The sequence below is a fragment of the Corticium candelabrum genome, chromosome 13 (assembly GCF_963422355.1).
Source record: "Corticium candelabrum chromosome 13, ooCorCand1.1, whole genome shotgun sequence".
Classification (NCBI taxonomy): domain Eukaryota; kingdom Metazoa; phylum Porifera; class Homoscleromorpha; order Homosclerophorida; family Plakinidae; genus Corticium; species Corticium candelabrum.
This window is the reverse complement of record NC_085097.1, coordinates 675,001-692,500: the sequence shown is the minus strand read 5'-3', so window position 1 is coordinate 692,500 and position 17,500 is coordinate 675,001. Positions and strand designations below refer to the sequence as shown.

Here is a 17,500-nt window from a genome sequence, read left to right as displayed (position 1 = left end):
TTTGTCTGTTACATTTAATATATATACAAGTCCAAAAACATTTTGAGAAAATGATGGGTATGTAGGGATGGGTATGTACTTATGTCATTTATGCCCATCTCCTACATCACATTCACAACTGCTGCAAGCGATATAGGTAAAAAGAGTGTGATGTAGGAGATGGGCATAAATGACATAAGTACATACCCATCCCTACATACCCATCATTTTCTCAAAATGTTTTTGGACTTGTTTCATATATTTTTGGACTTGTTTCATATATTTTTGGACTTGTTTCATACATTTTTAGATGGAAATGACAGTTTTAGTAAACGGAGTGCTTAGCATTTTGAACATGTGAGAATACTTTCATGTTCAAAACCCCAGGACAGACCACATGGAGGTTGCACTCTCTGTCCGCCCCCTCCCACCCTAGGCCAGGAATTCCAGGCTGTAATTAGATGCTGCACATCCCAGTTTAGCTACGGTATTTCTTTTGAAGTGACCTTTTTAGACAGTATAACAATCGGGTATGCAGCTTCGCACAACTTCGAAGTGAACCATATCACGATAATTAATGTACATTGACATTTCAGTGGTGTGTTCAGTAATAGACCGGTCTAAGTAGTATGTGTATGTAGTTTGAAACTAAAGAGGGGTGATGCATCGAGTATGTGTATGTAGTTTGAAATGGAAATGACAGTCCTAGCGCTATGAACAACTGGCAGCTAGCCTTCCAAATGGTAGTCACATGTACACACGTGACCGGAACAACATGGCGTTGTGGGAAGCAGTACGTGGAATTGCATGGCAGCAGTTGACTGATACAAGGTGACTTTGCACACTTCTAGCTGTTGGGTCAGTGCAATTCTTCGGACAAGAGCAAATCGTTTGGTGTGACTCTCGTCGTTGTAGCTGGTTCGAGTGAGGCGCTAGCCTGGCTGACAAAAGTGAAATGTGAAACGTGAAAGAATAATCGGGTTTTTTTACTTGCCGATTGCATCTCTAAACAACTCCCACGTTACGCTCAGCATACACGGAAGTACGTAGCAGCTGACGGATGTACGTAGCAGCTGACGGATGTACGTAGCAGCTGACGAATGTACGTAATAACATTGATTGCATCTATAAACAACTCCCATTACCTAAGGTTCTACGAAAGAGATACGCTTACATGCACAGAGAGTCAGACAGGACGCCGTGCCGTTGAACATAGTCGTACATGTTCAACTACACGCAACTGTAAGCAGCATGTAGCAGCAGGTGGAAGTGGCAGCTAGGCTTCCAAACGGTAGTCACATGTACACACGTGACCGGAACAACATGGCGTTGTGGGAAGCAGTACGTGGAATTGCATGGCAGCAGTTGACTGATACAAGGTGACTTTGCACATTTCTAGCTGGTGGGTCAGTGCAATTCTTCGGACAAGAGCGAATCGTTTGGTGTGACTCTCGTCGCCGCAGCTGCTTCGAGTAAGGCGCTAGCCTGGCTGACAAAAGTGAAATGTGAAAGAATAAATCGGGTCTTTTTACTTGCCGATAGCTGGCTTCTGAGGCGCTTAGTGTCAGCGGTTATAGTCTGGCTACCATTAGGAACGTTTGAAGTTGAGCGCTACGTGGGTCCGAGATCTCTGTAATGAGTTCTGAGAGATCCGGTTCGGATACTTTTGTATGGGGCGCCATTTTAGATTCTTCGCATCCCTACATATTCAATATAATCTATAAAGTATCAAAATACAGATGTCAGCTTCACAGCTGCCTGTCTACACTGACTTATATGTGTTCATAACTAGTTTGGCATTACAAAATCCTTTCATTCAACAAACAATAAACTACCTAGCCTCATCCCTGATCCCTCACACTGTCCTGCCTGGTTCCTGTATGACATAAAACTGCCAGCGCTGTCATGTTACATGAAACTCCAAGCAGAAACAACAGGCAGGAATGAGGCTATACGCACAATTAGCAAAATTTTCCACAACCATCACTACTTTGAGATGATTTGTAGTAGTTTTCTTGTCCAAGACATTGCCCATATACTTATTAATAACTGAAACCTCAGTTATACAGCATAACTTTAATGTAGTCTCCCATAGCCAGACCCTACCACTGTTATAAAGACGGAAGAGTCCGGCTACGTGAGACAAACTTTACTGTGTGTTCCCTCTGACAATGACATACATGTGTCTAATTCTTAATTACACAATGGTTTACTTTTCTGTCACTTTCACAAGCATGCAAATATGCTGCAAATGGAAGGGGTAAAGACAGTCATACGCTTAAAAAATTATGACTGAGACACCGACTTCTTCACACCCAAATCACAGCAGGGAACACTCATAAATGCCAGCGAGGCATTCTTGAGAAAATTCTGAGATTGCAACATCTGCAGTTGTGCATTCTCACAAAATCCAGGTACTGTATTGTATCAAGTGGATATAGTTACGAAACTCCTCTTTGAAAGGTTTCAACTCCAGTTCAGTACTTCATGAGCCATCCAACAGCTGCATACAGGTCTCTGCAATGGCTCTACCACCTATGGTCATAAGTGCCTTGTGTACAAGACATATATAACAACAGTTACAAACAGAGGCAGCACATCAGCAGAAAGGATTTGGAGCAATACACAGATTCTTGATATCACTGATCGAGTCATGTAGACATGACAACAGAATGACTCATAAAATGGTGATTATATATATATATATATATATATATATATATATATATATATATATATTATGTCTGGATAAGGCTATGCTATCATCAAATCAAATTCACATGTCAAAAACATGATCAAAACGTCATCAATTCATTTGCAAGCTCTTATGGGAGAAAGAGATAACAAAATTTACATTCTGTATACTTGTAAACTGATGAAAGTTATAAACCATCCCTTAGAACAAGCTGTTTGATACATTCCAATATTTCATCAACAATATTTTTCTTATGCCCCTATCCAATAGCATTAAATACTACAGTATGCTATCATAAACACTACATACACTCCACCATATAGTCTGTAGAACACAAGATTAAACTAAATTAGCATGTCCATCTCTCCTCGAGAGTAACCAGTATAACCCCCTTCTTCCTGTTATGCGCTGTAAAGTCACTGGTGTACACATGTAATCAACAGTGATACCACATAGACCGCAGAGAGCACAAAGAATGTTTCAAACTATGTCACATACATTGTTATACTGATAGTTTGTTCTGTTCAGTGCAGCAGTGCTACTTTCTGTTTCTGAGAGCCACCAACAGGCTGCAAAGGCCAACCTTGAGTCTATACAAATGTTGCACCCATTATGTGCAAAAAAGTACTAGCCATTCTCCAAGATGTACTTCAAACATCACAGGTTTTGTCTTATAAGTATCATTTAATTACAGACTTGAACTCCCGATTAGCAAAAAACACGTGGAGAAAGTTGCCCATGCACCTTTAAGTAGTTCTGTCATCTTCTGTCAGTTAATAAACAGTTCCCTTTAAGGACATTGAGACGACTACATTTCTATAGAGCCGACTTGCCTAACCCTCATTTGTTGATGACAAATTTGCTCTTTGAAAAAAATTGTTCAATGTTCTCCTGCAGGCTCATCTTCAAATCATGAAGGACTGGACTGCCTGGCTTCTGGAGTTTGCACAATGCCAAATCTGTGAGTAGTTAATTCTACAGCTCTTTGCAACACTACCTTAATTGTTTTTGTGAATATTCCACGTCTGCTCTGCATTCAGAGTGAAAATGTATTGTTAGCTGTAACAGCTAGCTCTCATCCATGTGACGTAGTATGCTGCACCTGTTAATGCTATAAGTATGTGTGCAAGTTGTTCATGCAGAAAAATCTATAAGAATCGAAGGACTTAAAGAGCATGCTGTTTGTATAGCTATTGTTGAGTAAATTTTCCATTTAGATTCAGGACGTCAAAGACCATTCAAAAGTATCAATAAGTTTTGTGAGCGCACCCCACACCAGGTAACCCCTTCCCTCCCAAAGCGTACGCAATAATGTTGTTAAAGGGCACATGCATAGGACTTACTAAAATACTCATTAATATCTATACTACTGAAGTGTAGGTCAGGCTCAACAGACGCTTTCTGCAGTTGTGGGAACCTGATATATCCTGGATGCTCACTACCAAAGATAATTAGTTCTACTTCCATTCCAGTTGACCCTTTCAAATTATGTCAACTGTAAGTTTCGTGTCGTTGACCTGGGCGAAAAGAAAATGTTTAGAAAGTCAAAGTACAGGCAATTGGGCATTTTATGAGCAGGTGATGTTGTTCTAGAACATATTAGAAATATGCACAGTAGACCACTACGTTGGCAAGTCCTGTATGCATGAGTGAGCAGCACGTGAACACTGCTTACCGTGATCCAGTCATGACAACAGAAAAGTAGACAGTGAAGACACTCTTCAGCCCTTTGGTACCGATCAACATTTTATATAGCATACAGAGGTCAAAAACCTCTGCCCTAGCATGTGCTTAGTAAGCTCATGAAACTGTTGATAACTTTGGAATGACCCCAGGCTTCAACACATTTAGCTTCATATCTTTCTAGATCAATAGCATTATCTTAAAAACAATTAGCATTGGCGTCTGACATTTGCACTGTAAAAGTAATTAGGCAGCAAAAATACTGTACATACTATTTCCACTCTTCATTATGAAATTTGAACCTTGCAGTTTAAGCCTTATATACTCGATTTCGACTACTGCAACACACAGAAAAATTAATATGAAGTCACCAGCAATCAAACTCAATCTTGGTTGAAAATGAATCTAGCCAAACCTACTCGATACAAGAAGGGATCGAGCCACCATGTCTAACTGTCCATCCCTCTATGTCTGGACATTAGTCTCTCACTGCCAAAACTACCTCAAATCGGCCTAGCATGCACAAATTAACTCCTTGTTAAAAGCAAACAATAGCATTTTAAATCTATACTTGCTGTTCCTTACAATCCTTTAGTTATGCTTTAGCATCCTGTCCCATAAGAATATGTTCCTAGCTGTTTATTTCAAACATCATTGTGGTTCTATACTATGAATGCATCTACCTACTACTTAATTAACTACCTTCATATGGCTGCATTTCATCCAAAGACTTCTTTCTTCTCGATGTTCGCTGCATTAGTTCATTCATAAATAACAGCTGTCCTCCCATAGGTGTAGATGTTTTAAGGGGCAACACAGCATCGGTTCTCTCATTCTCTAAGTCATCATCACGTAATAATTCCTGTGCTCTGGCCAATACAGGGTCAGGAGACATTGTGTCCCACTGCTCATCAATTTGAACGGTCTCTATCTGTTTGTTTCCCTCACTTTCAGTGCTCAAATCTGAAGAATCTAAATTTTGTTCTTCATTGTCTTCCTTTGAAGCAGCCAAAGACATAGTGGAGACAGAGATTCCATATCGATGACAAAAATCAGCGGTAACAGCAGGATCCTGTTTGAGAAGTAACTCACCATGTCTGTTGTTGCTCTTCACCTCCTGTCACATAATCAAGGAAAAACAATACTATAATACAATTACGCTTTTGTTCTGACACGAACATCCTTAAAATCTTAAATTATATGTTCTAAAGACTCTAGTTAAGCCATCTCAAGGCCTATGCTCCATTCTTTTAATTATTCTCTGATTATTGAGATAACTTGCATGGTAAATGTTGAAGAACATTTCTACTCATCTATTACAGTAACAGAGTATCATGCACATATCACTCAGTAGTCCAAGACAATCAAGAAGGTCCCTAGTTACCTGGTCAAGATTAATTACTGGATTTGTCCATGTTAACACTGAATGGTAGTACAGTAGAACTTTGATCACCAGTCCAATCTCGCTAATCTGAACCCTCACTAACCTGAACCATCAATCCAAATCACCTTCAATACCCTGCCTTCCACAACTAGATCATAATAGGAATTCTGATGCAGCTTGATCTACGTTGTTGCTGCATTTAAGCACGTCAACTGCTTAACACAAAATCTAGCTGAAATGTTCACACAAGATATAATATGCTAGCTACACAAACTGTAAGATCTATGTTACATATTCGATACACCACAACAGCTTAGTAAAGAAAAATAGCATGGCTTGATGATTTGCCCACATCTTGGTGGTGTCTTTTGTAAGCACTAAGGAATTGGTCAGAGCACTATCTGCAACATCAAGAAGGTCGCAGAGTTGCGAAATCTTTGCTCTACATATGGGTCGTCTTAGTCGTTTTAGTGTCGTCTTCAACAGAAATTTGGCCACGGGAATTTGCAAAGGAGAACGTGCATTGTCCGTGACAGCACGTCTGTTTGTCAGACAAAGCGACTGACCTGTAAGTATGTAAGTCTGAAGACGCTTTGCACTTAAGTTACCTAAACAAATGCATTGGAAACCTTAGCTGAGACAAGTGGGTTACGCTAAAACCTCAGTATGCAAAACATTATCACAGGCTGTCCAAGTTTGTCAGCTGCCTCGTCGGGACAAGTCGGGTGAGCCTCGGAGTTCACTCCTCTACACAATGCGCTAACTTATACTTATAGTCTGGGACTCCAAGGCTCGCATTTCTCTCCGTCACAGTCACACTGGTGTACAAATAGTGAAACTTAATTAAGCAGTATTATCAATAAATCCGAACATTGAACATAAACTTAACGAATACAACAGGACTGCACACTTGTGGTCTCGCGTGGCCAACCCCTCCTCTGGTCATACTTCTGGGACTTGACAGTGAATCAGACACGCGATACCAACAAGCAAGTGCGTGGTCATGTGAGACAGGTATGCAAAACGTAATGACATGTGACCCGACCATGTGGTCTGAGCATCATTGGGGGTCAGAATAGTGCAGGGGTCAGAATAGTGCAGGCTTCTGAGCAGCTGAGCAGTTTTGTTTGTGTTTTAGTATTGTGCGACTTCAAAATTTCGTGTGTCCCGATTCCCAACGGACCCTGATCGGGAATCGGGACAAACCATGTTTTAGCGAGTTCTATCGGGACAAATCCCAACGAAATCGGGACACTTGGACAGCCTGTTATCAGGTGACAAGACGAGATTACATACAATCACCAAAGGTTTAGCACTGTAATGTGCTTCTCTCTATTCATTATTATTAGTTGTAGTTAATTAATTTATCGTTGCATGCATTCATGAAGTATATCTCAAGCTAACTTGCCCGTTCTTTGCCTAGGCAATTATGTTGCTAAATTAGTTATCAAGTGCCAAGCAAATCAAAGAATTATAATGATCACATTCCTAATATCCAGCAAGTCTTGTTATTCAGATCAGAGTATGAATTAATAGCCAGTCTGTTGCCATTCCTTCACAATTTAATATGCATGCATGGAGAGTTGAGAGACTGGATTAAATCACGTGTAATCTATTACTTTCTTTTCGTTTTTAGTTTTGTTAATATTTTCTGTCTCTTGGTATTGTGTTGCCCATTTGTTAACTATACTTCATAAAAGTATGATAGCAAATACATTACAATTATATTGTTATTATTTCTATACAGCAATATAACTATTAGTGAAATTGCACTTGCCAACGATTCCTTGTTTCGGAGAACTTAAAATCATTATCCCAAAATCAAGATTGAGGGGGCATAAAGAGCGCTAGGTATCAGAGGACTCGCATCTTCACAGTGTCGCTATAGTTACACAAATTGACTCCACTATGGCTACAGGCCCATGTGCACACTGGATACACAGAAAACACCCATGAGCAGGTGCCATTATCCTGTGGAGACTTACAGTCCTTGCCCACATATTATCTTTCGGTGCCACAAGCGGTGTGCTTTCTCCCACCCTTCCTCCTCTCTGTAAGAGTCATAATGATATAAATCTTACGTAAAAGACAAGAGATAGAGTCCCAATCTGGATAGCCCTGCCTTCTCAATCACCAAGGTCAGGGGTATACTAGACTTCGGCCGAGCTCCAGGACCACCCCTTTGTCACTGGTATCCCTCTCAGGCAGTCTGGCATCAAGCATACATATCACAACTCGTGCACTCATTGAGTCAAGGTAAGACGTCAATTAGATTTATATCTTTCCTACCTACAGAATGCAGTAGTAATGCTACTGCACTCCCTGATTAATAGAAACATAATCCTGAGCAGCTGTTCCTAGCCAGCACACCCCACCACCTATTTAATAAAAGAAAGTGGTCAGTTTCCTTAAACACGACATTCTCTTAGGGTATTGATAGCAGTGTGGTTGAATTCTTGTTATTCCTAACAAACTTCTTGCACATGCAGAGGCAGAGCTGAAATAAGTGAATTAATAAATTAAACTCCATAAAATAAGAAATTATTTTGGCTCAAACAGACTGAGCCTAGGTAGGACATTCTTGTATGGTGTTACATGTCTGATTAAGTCCTTCCCCTACTACAGCCATTTTGCAAATAATTATTTACAACCAACTTCCAAGGGAGAAATGGCACGTTAAAGACAGCTGAGGTTTTCTCTGGATAAAGCATGCTAGGAGGCACCTAAGTTAATGAAATTAACAGTTACACCATTGGAAAGGTCATCACCTGCTAAGAGAAAGGCTTACACTATCATGAGTGGATGTTTTGTCCAAACGCATCCCAACATTGGTGCAGTATTTGGTTGGACAAACAACACACTAGGTGGGACATTGTCCTATGTCCTACCTACTGTTATTTTCCACACTGGATCCTAGATAAATATACGAACTATTATGGAACACCTCTAGTTACACTATATCCTTTTAATTTTTCTAAGCATTAATTACTGAATTATGACAAAATAGGCAAATCAAAACCAAAAATACTAGCTGTTGCATGGGTTCCACTAAGGGGAACTAAGCGAATATCTGCCCAATGAAGCAGTAATTTTGATACAACCAGAACTATTGACAAAGTCTCTAGAGCCAAAGGATCATTCTGACAGAAACAATTTTTAAAAACAACTTCCCTCCGCTTAAGTTAAAACAACAATTACCGAAAGACATCTGCATAAATTGCCAAAAGGAATCTCACGGGAATTGTGGTAAAACAACATTACCATAACTACCAATGAGACCTACACCATTACAAATTACAAACTTAGCAAAGACAAAGAATGCTCACATTGTAATGGTCTCTCTGGATGTCAACCAATTGCAGAAACAAATCACTACGCAGCATTTCAATCGTAGCACGTAAAGTAGCAACATGTCCAGGATCATCACAAGCTTGCAGCTGAGCACAAAACTCCTCTAGCAAAGCGGCAGCTCTTCTCGAATCTGAAACGCAGCCAGCAAAACGTACTTGTAAAGCAACCATGCAGTAGAGTAAGCCTACCATGCTAATTATGCGACAGACACCTGTCACTAAATACGAAACTAAGCCAACTCAAGTAACTCTTTACCTTCCTTGGAAAGTGGCATAGCTATATCACCACTAGACACCTGTCAAAACCAGAGACAGCAAGGAAAAATTACCACAATTTACTATAAACATCCGGGACATGTACTAAATAGGCGTGTGTTCGCTAAATAAGTCACGTGCTCTTAATAGAAGTTTATGTCGCGACCTAACTGCCTTATCGTCTGCTCTGCATCACTGGAAGGTACGTGAACGTTGAGTTTGAAGGCTGTTGCGAGTAATTATTGTGTTCTTAGGCGTGTCAGCGCAGTCTTTCATTCACTCACACACTCTGACGTCTTCTGCATTTAACGTCCAAATTGCTACACCCGAAGTATAGTTGACATGTGCTGTCTGTGTGTATGGGCTAGAGGCAATGGGGCTATTGCAGGGACAGCCTATTCGCTATGTTCGACAAGACGACGGTAGCAGGCGGTGGCTGAACGATTTCAAGGGAAAGCCATCATCACAACCTACACGACTGGAAAGTATTGATGGTAGGAAGAAACTGAATTGTCTGGTCTTGTCCAGGCCACTGTTAAACGAAGTGACGTGATCAATTGTAGAATGTAGGTCAGAGTATCCAGTGGCTAGTGATCTCAAAGTAGGATGCTGTAGTAAACAGGAATTGCAAATTGGGAACGCGGGAAATAGGATGTAGGGAACAGACCCGGGGCAAAACGAAGGTATAGGAAAACGTAAGGCTGTTTTCATTTGCCAGCAATTTAAACTTCTCAGAATCTGTACATTTCCCAATCTGTTTTCTGCTGTCACAGAAGATGGACATGGCAGGAAATCAGGCACAGTTGTACCAATTTAAAGTTCCTAAGAAATTGGGCACTGTTTCAGAGATAATCAACTTTATAGATAACCTTAACTTGATTTTGATTGAGCTTGTGCAGTAGACGTAAGGCGCGTTCGATTGGGCTCTTCCAGCCTCTTCCAGAAGAGGCTCCGTGTGCACGCCCCTCTTCCAACTTCTACAGTTCTGCTACTATAGTCGGAAGAGCCATTTCTACCGACTCTGCTACTGGTTAGAAGAGCACGCCCCTCTTCCAACCTCTACCATCTCTGCGCTGGATAGAAGAGCACGCCCTCTTCCAACTTCTACAGTTCTGCTACTATAGTCGGAAGAGCCATTTCTACCGACTCTGCTACTGGTTAGAAGAGCACGCCCCTCTTCCAACCTCTACCATCTCTGCGCTGGATAGAAGAGCACGCCCCTCTTCCAACCTCTACCATCTCTGAGCTGGAAGAGGGGCGTGCTCTTTGAGACTCTTCTGGAAGAGCCCAATCAAACGCACCCCCTAGTGACTCACATCCCAATTCCCCACCTTGTTTGCGCTGAGTCAAAAATCTTAAGAAACAAGGAACTGCATGTCGAATATCTTAGGAAATTGGGAGGAGCCAGTCGTTCCCCATTTCCCATTCTATATTACTCGTGACAACAGGTAATAATATTATGTGCTCTTGTAATCTCATTTTCCATCCAAATATCCTAGCTGAAGTCAGTAGCCTTACAAATATAGCAATTATGTTTATTTGGTCAAGTGTTACTCCATTGCCTTGTAGGTCAGCTGTATGTCACGTGACCACCTGGTACTATCCTAGCTTTTCACACATCGAGTAATGTTATGCTGTTTCAGTAGTCTTGGTGTTACTACTAGTAATATGTGAACCTCCATCGAGCGTCGCTTCAATTGCAATAACCATTTATGATTAATTAAGAGTACTTGTATCTGGAGTAGAGTTGAGTTAAAATTGATTGAAATGTTTGCTACATAGCTAGATAGTATATGTGGATTCATCTAGACATCCGTAAGCTAATGTAGAGATCTACTATTCCTACCCACGATGGTACAGTACATACATTTTCTCTTCCACTCATAACTTCTAACTCGAAATTGCTCTATTCTAGCTACTGTACTATACAGAATTCAGTCAGACTTGCCATTTTTTTCCAACGCTACAGCTATAGATTCTGTATGTTTTTGTCTATCACTTTTGGAATGTGAGGAATTGAAATCGACACACACACACACACACACACACCAATCACATTGCATGTACTAATGAACATATCACAATGTTTTGCATAATACATCATTTCACTCCTACATCTTATTCTAACATCCATCCCAATCACTTTGCTTGTAACCCAAGCATGCATGTGCTAGGGTTACAGTAATACTGCAATTGTTACCAACAACCAAGAGACAGCAATTGGAATGTAGGCTAGGGCCATGCACTTATTGTTATAGCATGCCAGATGTCAACAATCCCACATGCCAGTCAATGTGTCCAGTCCCCTTCTCATGCTCTTCATGTTAATAAGCAGATGCCAGTACAGGTGCAGTTCTCACTTACTGTCAATTTTCCATAAGGTTGAACTTCGATAATCTGCAATATCTCTGCTGCCTTTTAGCTTTCACAATGATCTTGGTATGGTTAGAAACAGTAGGGCCTGGCATTTCAGTTATTAGGTAATTTCCCTTTGTTGCTTGGTGGCTCCATCTTGGAAGTTGCCTTTCCTCAGAATCAGAATGAATCTTCATCCTTCCTTGAACTGTCACCAGAAGCATCCAAGACAAGTGCAGGTGGTGTTATCTAATAAACTCTTATACTGGCTTTAATTACTTACACTAGATGATTCCCGTGCTAATTTGGCATGATTAGTGGGGTGTCTAGACTATCCCGGGCTAAGTGGGCGTGGTGGTGCGTTTGGCATGCTATGCGCAAGCACATGAAGAAGACGTTACTGTTTTTCCTTCTAATCTTATTTCGTCGATTCTGGTGCAAAACCGTTCTAAAAGATTCTTTGACATGTTCAGCAAAGTCTTCAAGGTTGCGAATACGGGACGAGAAATACAGGAATACGCAGAGTGAAATATACGATACGTATTGTTGCCCAGTAACAGGAAAATATGTAACACGTGGTTAGTTTTAGCTCAAGCCTGGCCCTTTGGTTTAACTCGGACTAATTTAGCACCAGCTAATTACATGCACTTTGCTGGAGCCAACATTGTTTACACTGGGCCAAATTAGCACAGCCAGTTTGGCTGGAGTGAAATCCTCTAGTGTAAAGCCAGTATTAGTCTTGACCTTGATTTACCTTGGTATATATGTTTGTTGTTTGGCATCTGCATGATAATGTTTACTTTATACACACCTCTCTGTGGGTGTGTCGTGTACCTTTCATGTTCAATTTCCTTGTTCTTTGAGAGAAGTCTGACAATGTAATGTCTAGACCCAAATTACCTAAGGTCCTTCAAATTACCATAGACTGGCAATTGTTATTTGGTGAAACGGTCCAAAATGTAATTTTATTTTTGCAACTACATCAATGTATGATGTCACCAGATGTAGAGTACATAGTGTGTTCATTTCTGCTGTAGTTCTGACATTTCGAGGCAGATATTGCATGATATGGAGACGGATGCAGTCCAACCAACTGGGAGTCCATGGAAACCCACAAATATTGATGTATTTTTGCTACTATTAATTTGCTACTAATAATGATTGCTATTATTTCCCGGTCTATGGTATTACCAGTCTCCAATGGCCTTTTCTTTGCTTTCCTGTTGTTGAACAGACACACCTACATCTCTCTCCTGGAAGTTAAGGTTTGCGGTCTTGAGATATACAATCATTTCTCAGGATTTGTAAACCGTGCTGTTTAGCTGCTTGCTATAGTATGAATCTTCTTGGTAGTAGACTCTGGTAACTACATATCCAGTGAGCAGCATACATTGCATCTACGAAGCAATTTAGATGGAGATTCTCCTGTTGTTTGATGTTTGCAGTGCCCAACTGTAGCTGAGCTAGTGAATCACTTCTTACATTCAAGATGCTGAGACTAGATCATGACTCATGACTTAGTATCTTCAGACCCGTAGTATTATGATATATGTAATATATACAAGTATGAAGGTCAATCGTTCTTGAAATGGATTCTGAACTTGTTCAGTTTCCAAAACGTCTACTTCTATCAGCAGAAAGGCGCTTTAATTAGCCCATTGTTGTAAAACAAGTGTGTTGACTTCAGTTATTGTTGATTTCATAACTGAAATCATTCTCAGAAAACTGTTGCTACTGTTAATCTGCAGATGGAAGAGTTTAATGTTGATGCAAACTTAATGACAACTTTTCTTTGAGAAAGCATATTTCTGTTAAAAGCAATAACAAAAGCTAACACATGCATGATACAATCTGTAGCTCAGATGAAAGGTAAAACATCTCTGTGAGTCATTTTCTGTAGCTGTATCATGCTAAATCGAAACTCTTTCACCTCCTGGATCTTCTGTTTTTAGTTAATTGTGTCAAGTTTTGGTGTATCAACTACTTTATGCTGTTGTATGTTTTTGTAGCTTCAGTTTACTCAGCACTACTTATACCTAGTGCCCCTGGAGCTTTGAGAGATCTGGCTAAGAGTCAACACCTTGGATGGATCATTAACTCATTTATGACTGAAGAAAGTCTGTCTACCAAGATGTCCTTCTGCTTATGCTGTAGCTGCTCACTGTAATGTTTTAGAGTGCATATGTGCAGTGGGCGGTGGAGTTGCTGGCTTGTGTTCTTCTCTTAGCAAAGGCAATGGCAGCCATGTTTGGTGTTTCAAGAATGTTTGTCTAACTGGGGTAACAGAACTGGCTGTATCATCATACATATCATTGTATTTCTTGTTATTCAATTAAGCCATCTGTCAACGAAGTCGTCTCTCAACCTGACTTTACTGAGCTTCCTATTATTATTGAAGACTTCTTAAAGGACCACGAGGCTGTCTACAGTGGTAAGTACAGCTTTCTTCTAATATGGTGGTGCTCTTGATTAGGCTAATGAACTACTGGCAAGCATTTGCTTTCAATACATTTTTTAGTGCCCACAACTTCAATGAATTGATTTGCAAGAACTAGAAGTCTGTACAAGCTTCTGCCAGATTGCCAGTTTGCTGGCAAGGGGTTATTTCAACTGTCAATAATTTTTTAAAAACTGTCAATAAATTATTGGCAGTTGAAATACCCCCTTGCCAGCAAACTGGCAATCTGGCAGAAGCTTGTTGTTGACTTTTTGTGTCATTTATCTGTATATTGTCCATGTCTCACAGGCAGACTACTAAGTTATACATATTATACTGTACACTGACAGTATATATGTACCCAAGTCAATGTGAAATTTGTGTTGCTCAGATCACCTCCATAACAACCTTGGATGACATTGGCTATATTTACTAGCTCAGCATGGAAAGTGATCATGAGAAACTATTTGTCTATCAATTAAGTACACAACATATAGAAAACCAGACTTATACTAGACCACATGGGCAAATTTGTCAGATTTGAGTGACATTCCAGCAGACAAACTTTATACATTTAATTAATACTAAACACACTCAACAATTTATAAACTGGCGTGTTAGACAAACAATCTGATATTAAGAAAACCTTGTGCTTTTGCTCACTGATACGCAGAGAACTATATGTCATGTTTTTATTATGCAAGCAGCATGCACAAGAAAAAACCCAAAAGGTTGCCTTCTAGACACAGGCGGGAGGTTTAAACCAATCCAAAAAATTTTTGATTCAGCCTTACAAGTTTGATGTAATAATCGTTTTGTTTATCTAGTATGGAATACATAAAGTAGACGAAAAAACATGCAGACTTCAAACTCTAACATTTTCATGCTTACCTCGAGGAGAGTGCTGAGATCAAATTACAATGCTACATGCCATTGTCCTAAAACGGAGTGCTAGAGATAAAATAGCACATGGCTGGACAACTAGTAGTCTAGTTACAACAGTGGCAAACGGTAAATACCAAATTCAAACATGAACAGTTGCTTAATTAACTAGGACTTAGCTTTCTCTGTTGGCTAATAATGCTTTATGTGTAGCTAGTCAACCGGATTGTGTTCATGTTGTCATTGATCGGAATGTCATAACAGGACAGAACGATCAATCTACTCTGTCTGCAGTTCAAAACCTCATCCTTCTCTCCAACTCATCAAGGTCGAATGTGTTGTTAAAAAGTCTATAACTCTGTTGTAAATTTAGTGTTGAAATAGACAAGGCAAGCCTCGATGAGTCAATCAAATTGTCATCTACAGAAGCTTCAGTTTTCATTGCTCAGTGAAGTGTCATCAGACTGGGAAGTATGTTACATCTAGTGCTAGTTAATATAATTACTCTACAAAACATTTCATATTTTGCATGTTACAATATAGTACAAATGGTTGAGTGTACTCGCTGTCTCTCAACATCATACGTTGTGGTCTGTAGCTTATTTACAGTCCTGCCAGATAACACAGCAACACCTATATATTATTGGAAAAACTCACTTGCATGGTTGTTCTCACCCTCTTGCTGCTCTTTGCATAGGTACACACAATCCATGTGTCTTTCCAGTCATTTCTACTGCCTGCAACTAACAGCAAAGAGTAGTTATAACCACATGTACTGTGTAATTGATTCTACTCTTGGCATCGACGAAGTCTTACAGTACAACCTCGATTACCAGACGCCAATCATCCAGACTTTTCGATAATCCGAACAAGTCCAAAAATGTGTGTCTTTCACACATGCCCCATAAGACAGCACTCCTGTGCAGAGAAATGGGTGTTGCTGACAACGTTGCAGTAGGAAGAAGTCCATAGATGGTGTTGTGTAAATATGTTAACGTAATATTGCTGCCATACTAAACACTTGTCCATTATTTGACTGTCACTTAATGTCTGACTGAGCCTCACGGAAGTCACCACACCATCATTTCAATTTTCTGGACTTTTGATTATCTGGACAATTTGGTTTCTGCTGAGAAACAGTCCGGATACTCGAGACTGTACTGTACTATATGACTGTGTATGGATAGACAATGAGATACACAGAAAATCAACCATATTAGAACAGATAGTTTAAACAGTGTTCTCCCCAGGATCTTTTGGCAGAGCGGGCTGCTCTGCCTTATTCTAAGCAATTAGGGTTTTAGACAAAGTAGATCATCCAGATGCCAAGACTTGAGGATCTCAAAGTAAGCTTATTAAATTAACTAAGACAGCTAGTGGCATCTAATTGTGCTAACAATTTTACAGCCACGCATGCAGCCCTTAATTAACCATGCTGGTGTTCACGTGCAAGTTGGTATACATGTCAGGTAAGTGCAGTGTCATGTCAGAGAACTATTGAGTCTTTCTTTACAAGCAGAGCTGTCGAAGATAAGAACACCTGCATTGTTGGAACAAAACGAGGGGCAACTGATGAAACACAGGAAGACTGGAGTAGATCGCCAGTGGCTAAATGATTTCCCATGGCCATGGCTTCTGTAGTGAGGCAGAAAACGAGACACAGTCATTGCTGTGCTCTCTTTGTTGAAAGATACAATCTAGGACTAAAAGATGTGCACTAGGGAAAGCTATTTAGATTAATATCCCATGCAAAAACGATCACTCGCCAAAGTCTACTGGAGCATGAAAGACGCCCATGCCATGAATCAGCTGTCTCTAGAGAAGCAACCCGTGCACTGTCAGGCAAGGACGACGCCCATGCCATGAATCAGCTGTCTCTAGAGAAGCAACCCGTGCACTGTCAGGCAAGGACGACGAAATTTCTTAGAGCTTGACACAGTTGAGCCTCATTGATCTGTAAAATATAATTTAACTGCCATTGGGCGTGGCATTGGGTAACGCCCACTTCAAGGAGTATTCTGCTCTGCCTTCTAAGATTTCTGGGGAGAATCAGACATCCAGTAAGTATCATAGCAGCAAAGTTCATTGCAAAACTTGGTCTTTTTTTGTACTGAGATAATATTTCAATACAAACCTGCTTGTGCAGCGGTTATTATCTCAGTCATGATAAATAAGAGAATAGGAGTGTGACAACTGGAATCAGCACCTGGGATACACTACATCATGTCACCATTCTATGCAGTATGCAGGCATATGATCACATCCAGAGAGCAGTTATAGATTAACCTCTTTCACAGGCCATCAATGCGCACGCAGGCTAGACGCTACAGTGGGGCAGAGCTCCTACGCAAAGCCCTAGGTTAATTACCTCATCGGTTTTTTAAATTAATGTTTTCTTGAAATCAAATTTGTGTTATGCTTGCCAATGATTGGAGTCATTTACCACCACATCAGCTCCAAGCTTTCATGAAACCTCGTTT

The 17,500-nt window shown here is 40.3% G+C and overlaps 3 protein-coding genes across 3 annotated transcripts in view; 1 reads left to right on the top strand and 2 right to left on the bottom strand.

Annotated features, from left to right (window-relative positions):
• Nucleotides 1–9,450, bottom strand: part of LOC134188432 (uncharacterized) — a 20,310-nt gene extending 10,860 nt beyond the window's left edge. Inside the window, exons 1-3 of the mRNA XM_062656601.1 lie at nucleotides 9,348–9,450; nucleotides 9,068–9,222; nucleotides 5,060–5,474 (exon numbers count right to left, since the gene is read on the bottom strand). Of these exons, the coding sequence (XP_062512585.1) occupies nucleotides 5,060–5,474; nucleotides 9,068–9,222; nucleotides 9,348–9,366 (589 nt within the window). The 5' untranslated portion in view covers nucleotides 9,367–9,450. The remainder of the gene's footprint in view (nucleotides 1–5,059; nucleotides 5,475–9,067; nucleotides 9,223–9,347) is intronic.
• Nucleotides 9,451–9,454: 4 nt separating this feature from the next.
• On the top strand, nucleotides 9,455–15,572 carry LOC134188428 (glutamine amidotransferase-like class 1 domain-containing protein 1). Its single transcript, XM_062656598.1, has 8 exons — nucleotides 9,455–9,548; nucleotides 9,601–9,677; nucleotides 9,735–9,840; nucleotides 13,711–13,818; nucleotides 13,877–13,980; nucleotides 14,039–14,132; nucleotides 15,234–15,348; nucleotides 15,405–15,572. Exons 1-8 carry the CDS (start codon nucleotides 9,503–9,505, stop codon nucleotides 15,421–15,423), a joined length of 669 nt encoding a protein of 222 aa, XP_062512582.1. The 5' UTR covers nucleotides 9,455–9,502; the 3' UTR covers nucleotides 15,424–15,572.
• Nucleotides 15,434–17,500, bottom strand: part of LOC134188427 (FYVE, RhoGEF and PH domain-containing protein 6-like) — a 19,584-nt gene continuing 17,517 nt past the window's right edge. Inside the window, exons 11-12 of the mRNA XM_062656597.1 lie at nucleotides 15,696–15,763; nucleotides 15,434–15,631 (exon numbers count right to left, since the gene is read on the bottom strand). Coding sequence (XP_062512581.1) covers nucleotides 15,553–15,631; nucleotides 15,696–15,763 — 147 coding nt within the window. The 3' untranslated portion in view covers nucleotides 15,434–15,552. The remainder of the gene's footprint in view (nucleotides 15,632–15,695; nucleotides 15,764–17,500) is intronic.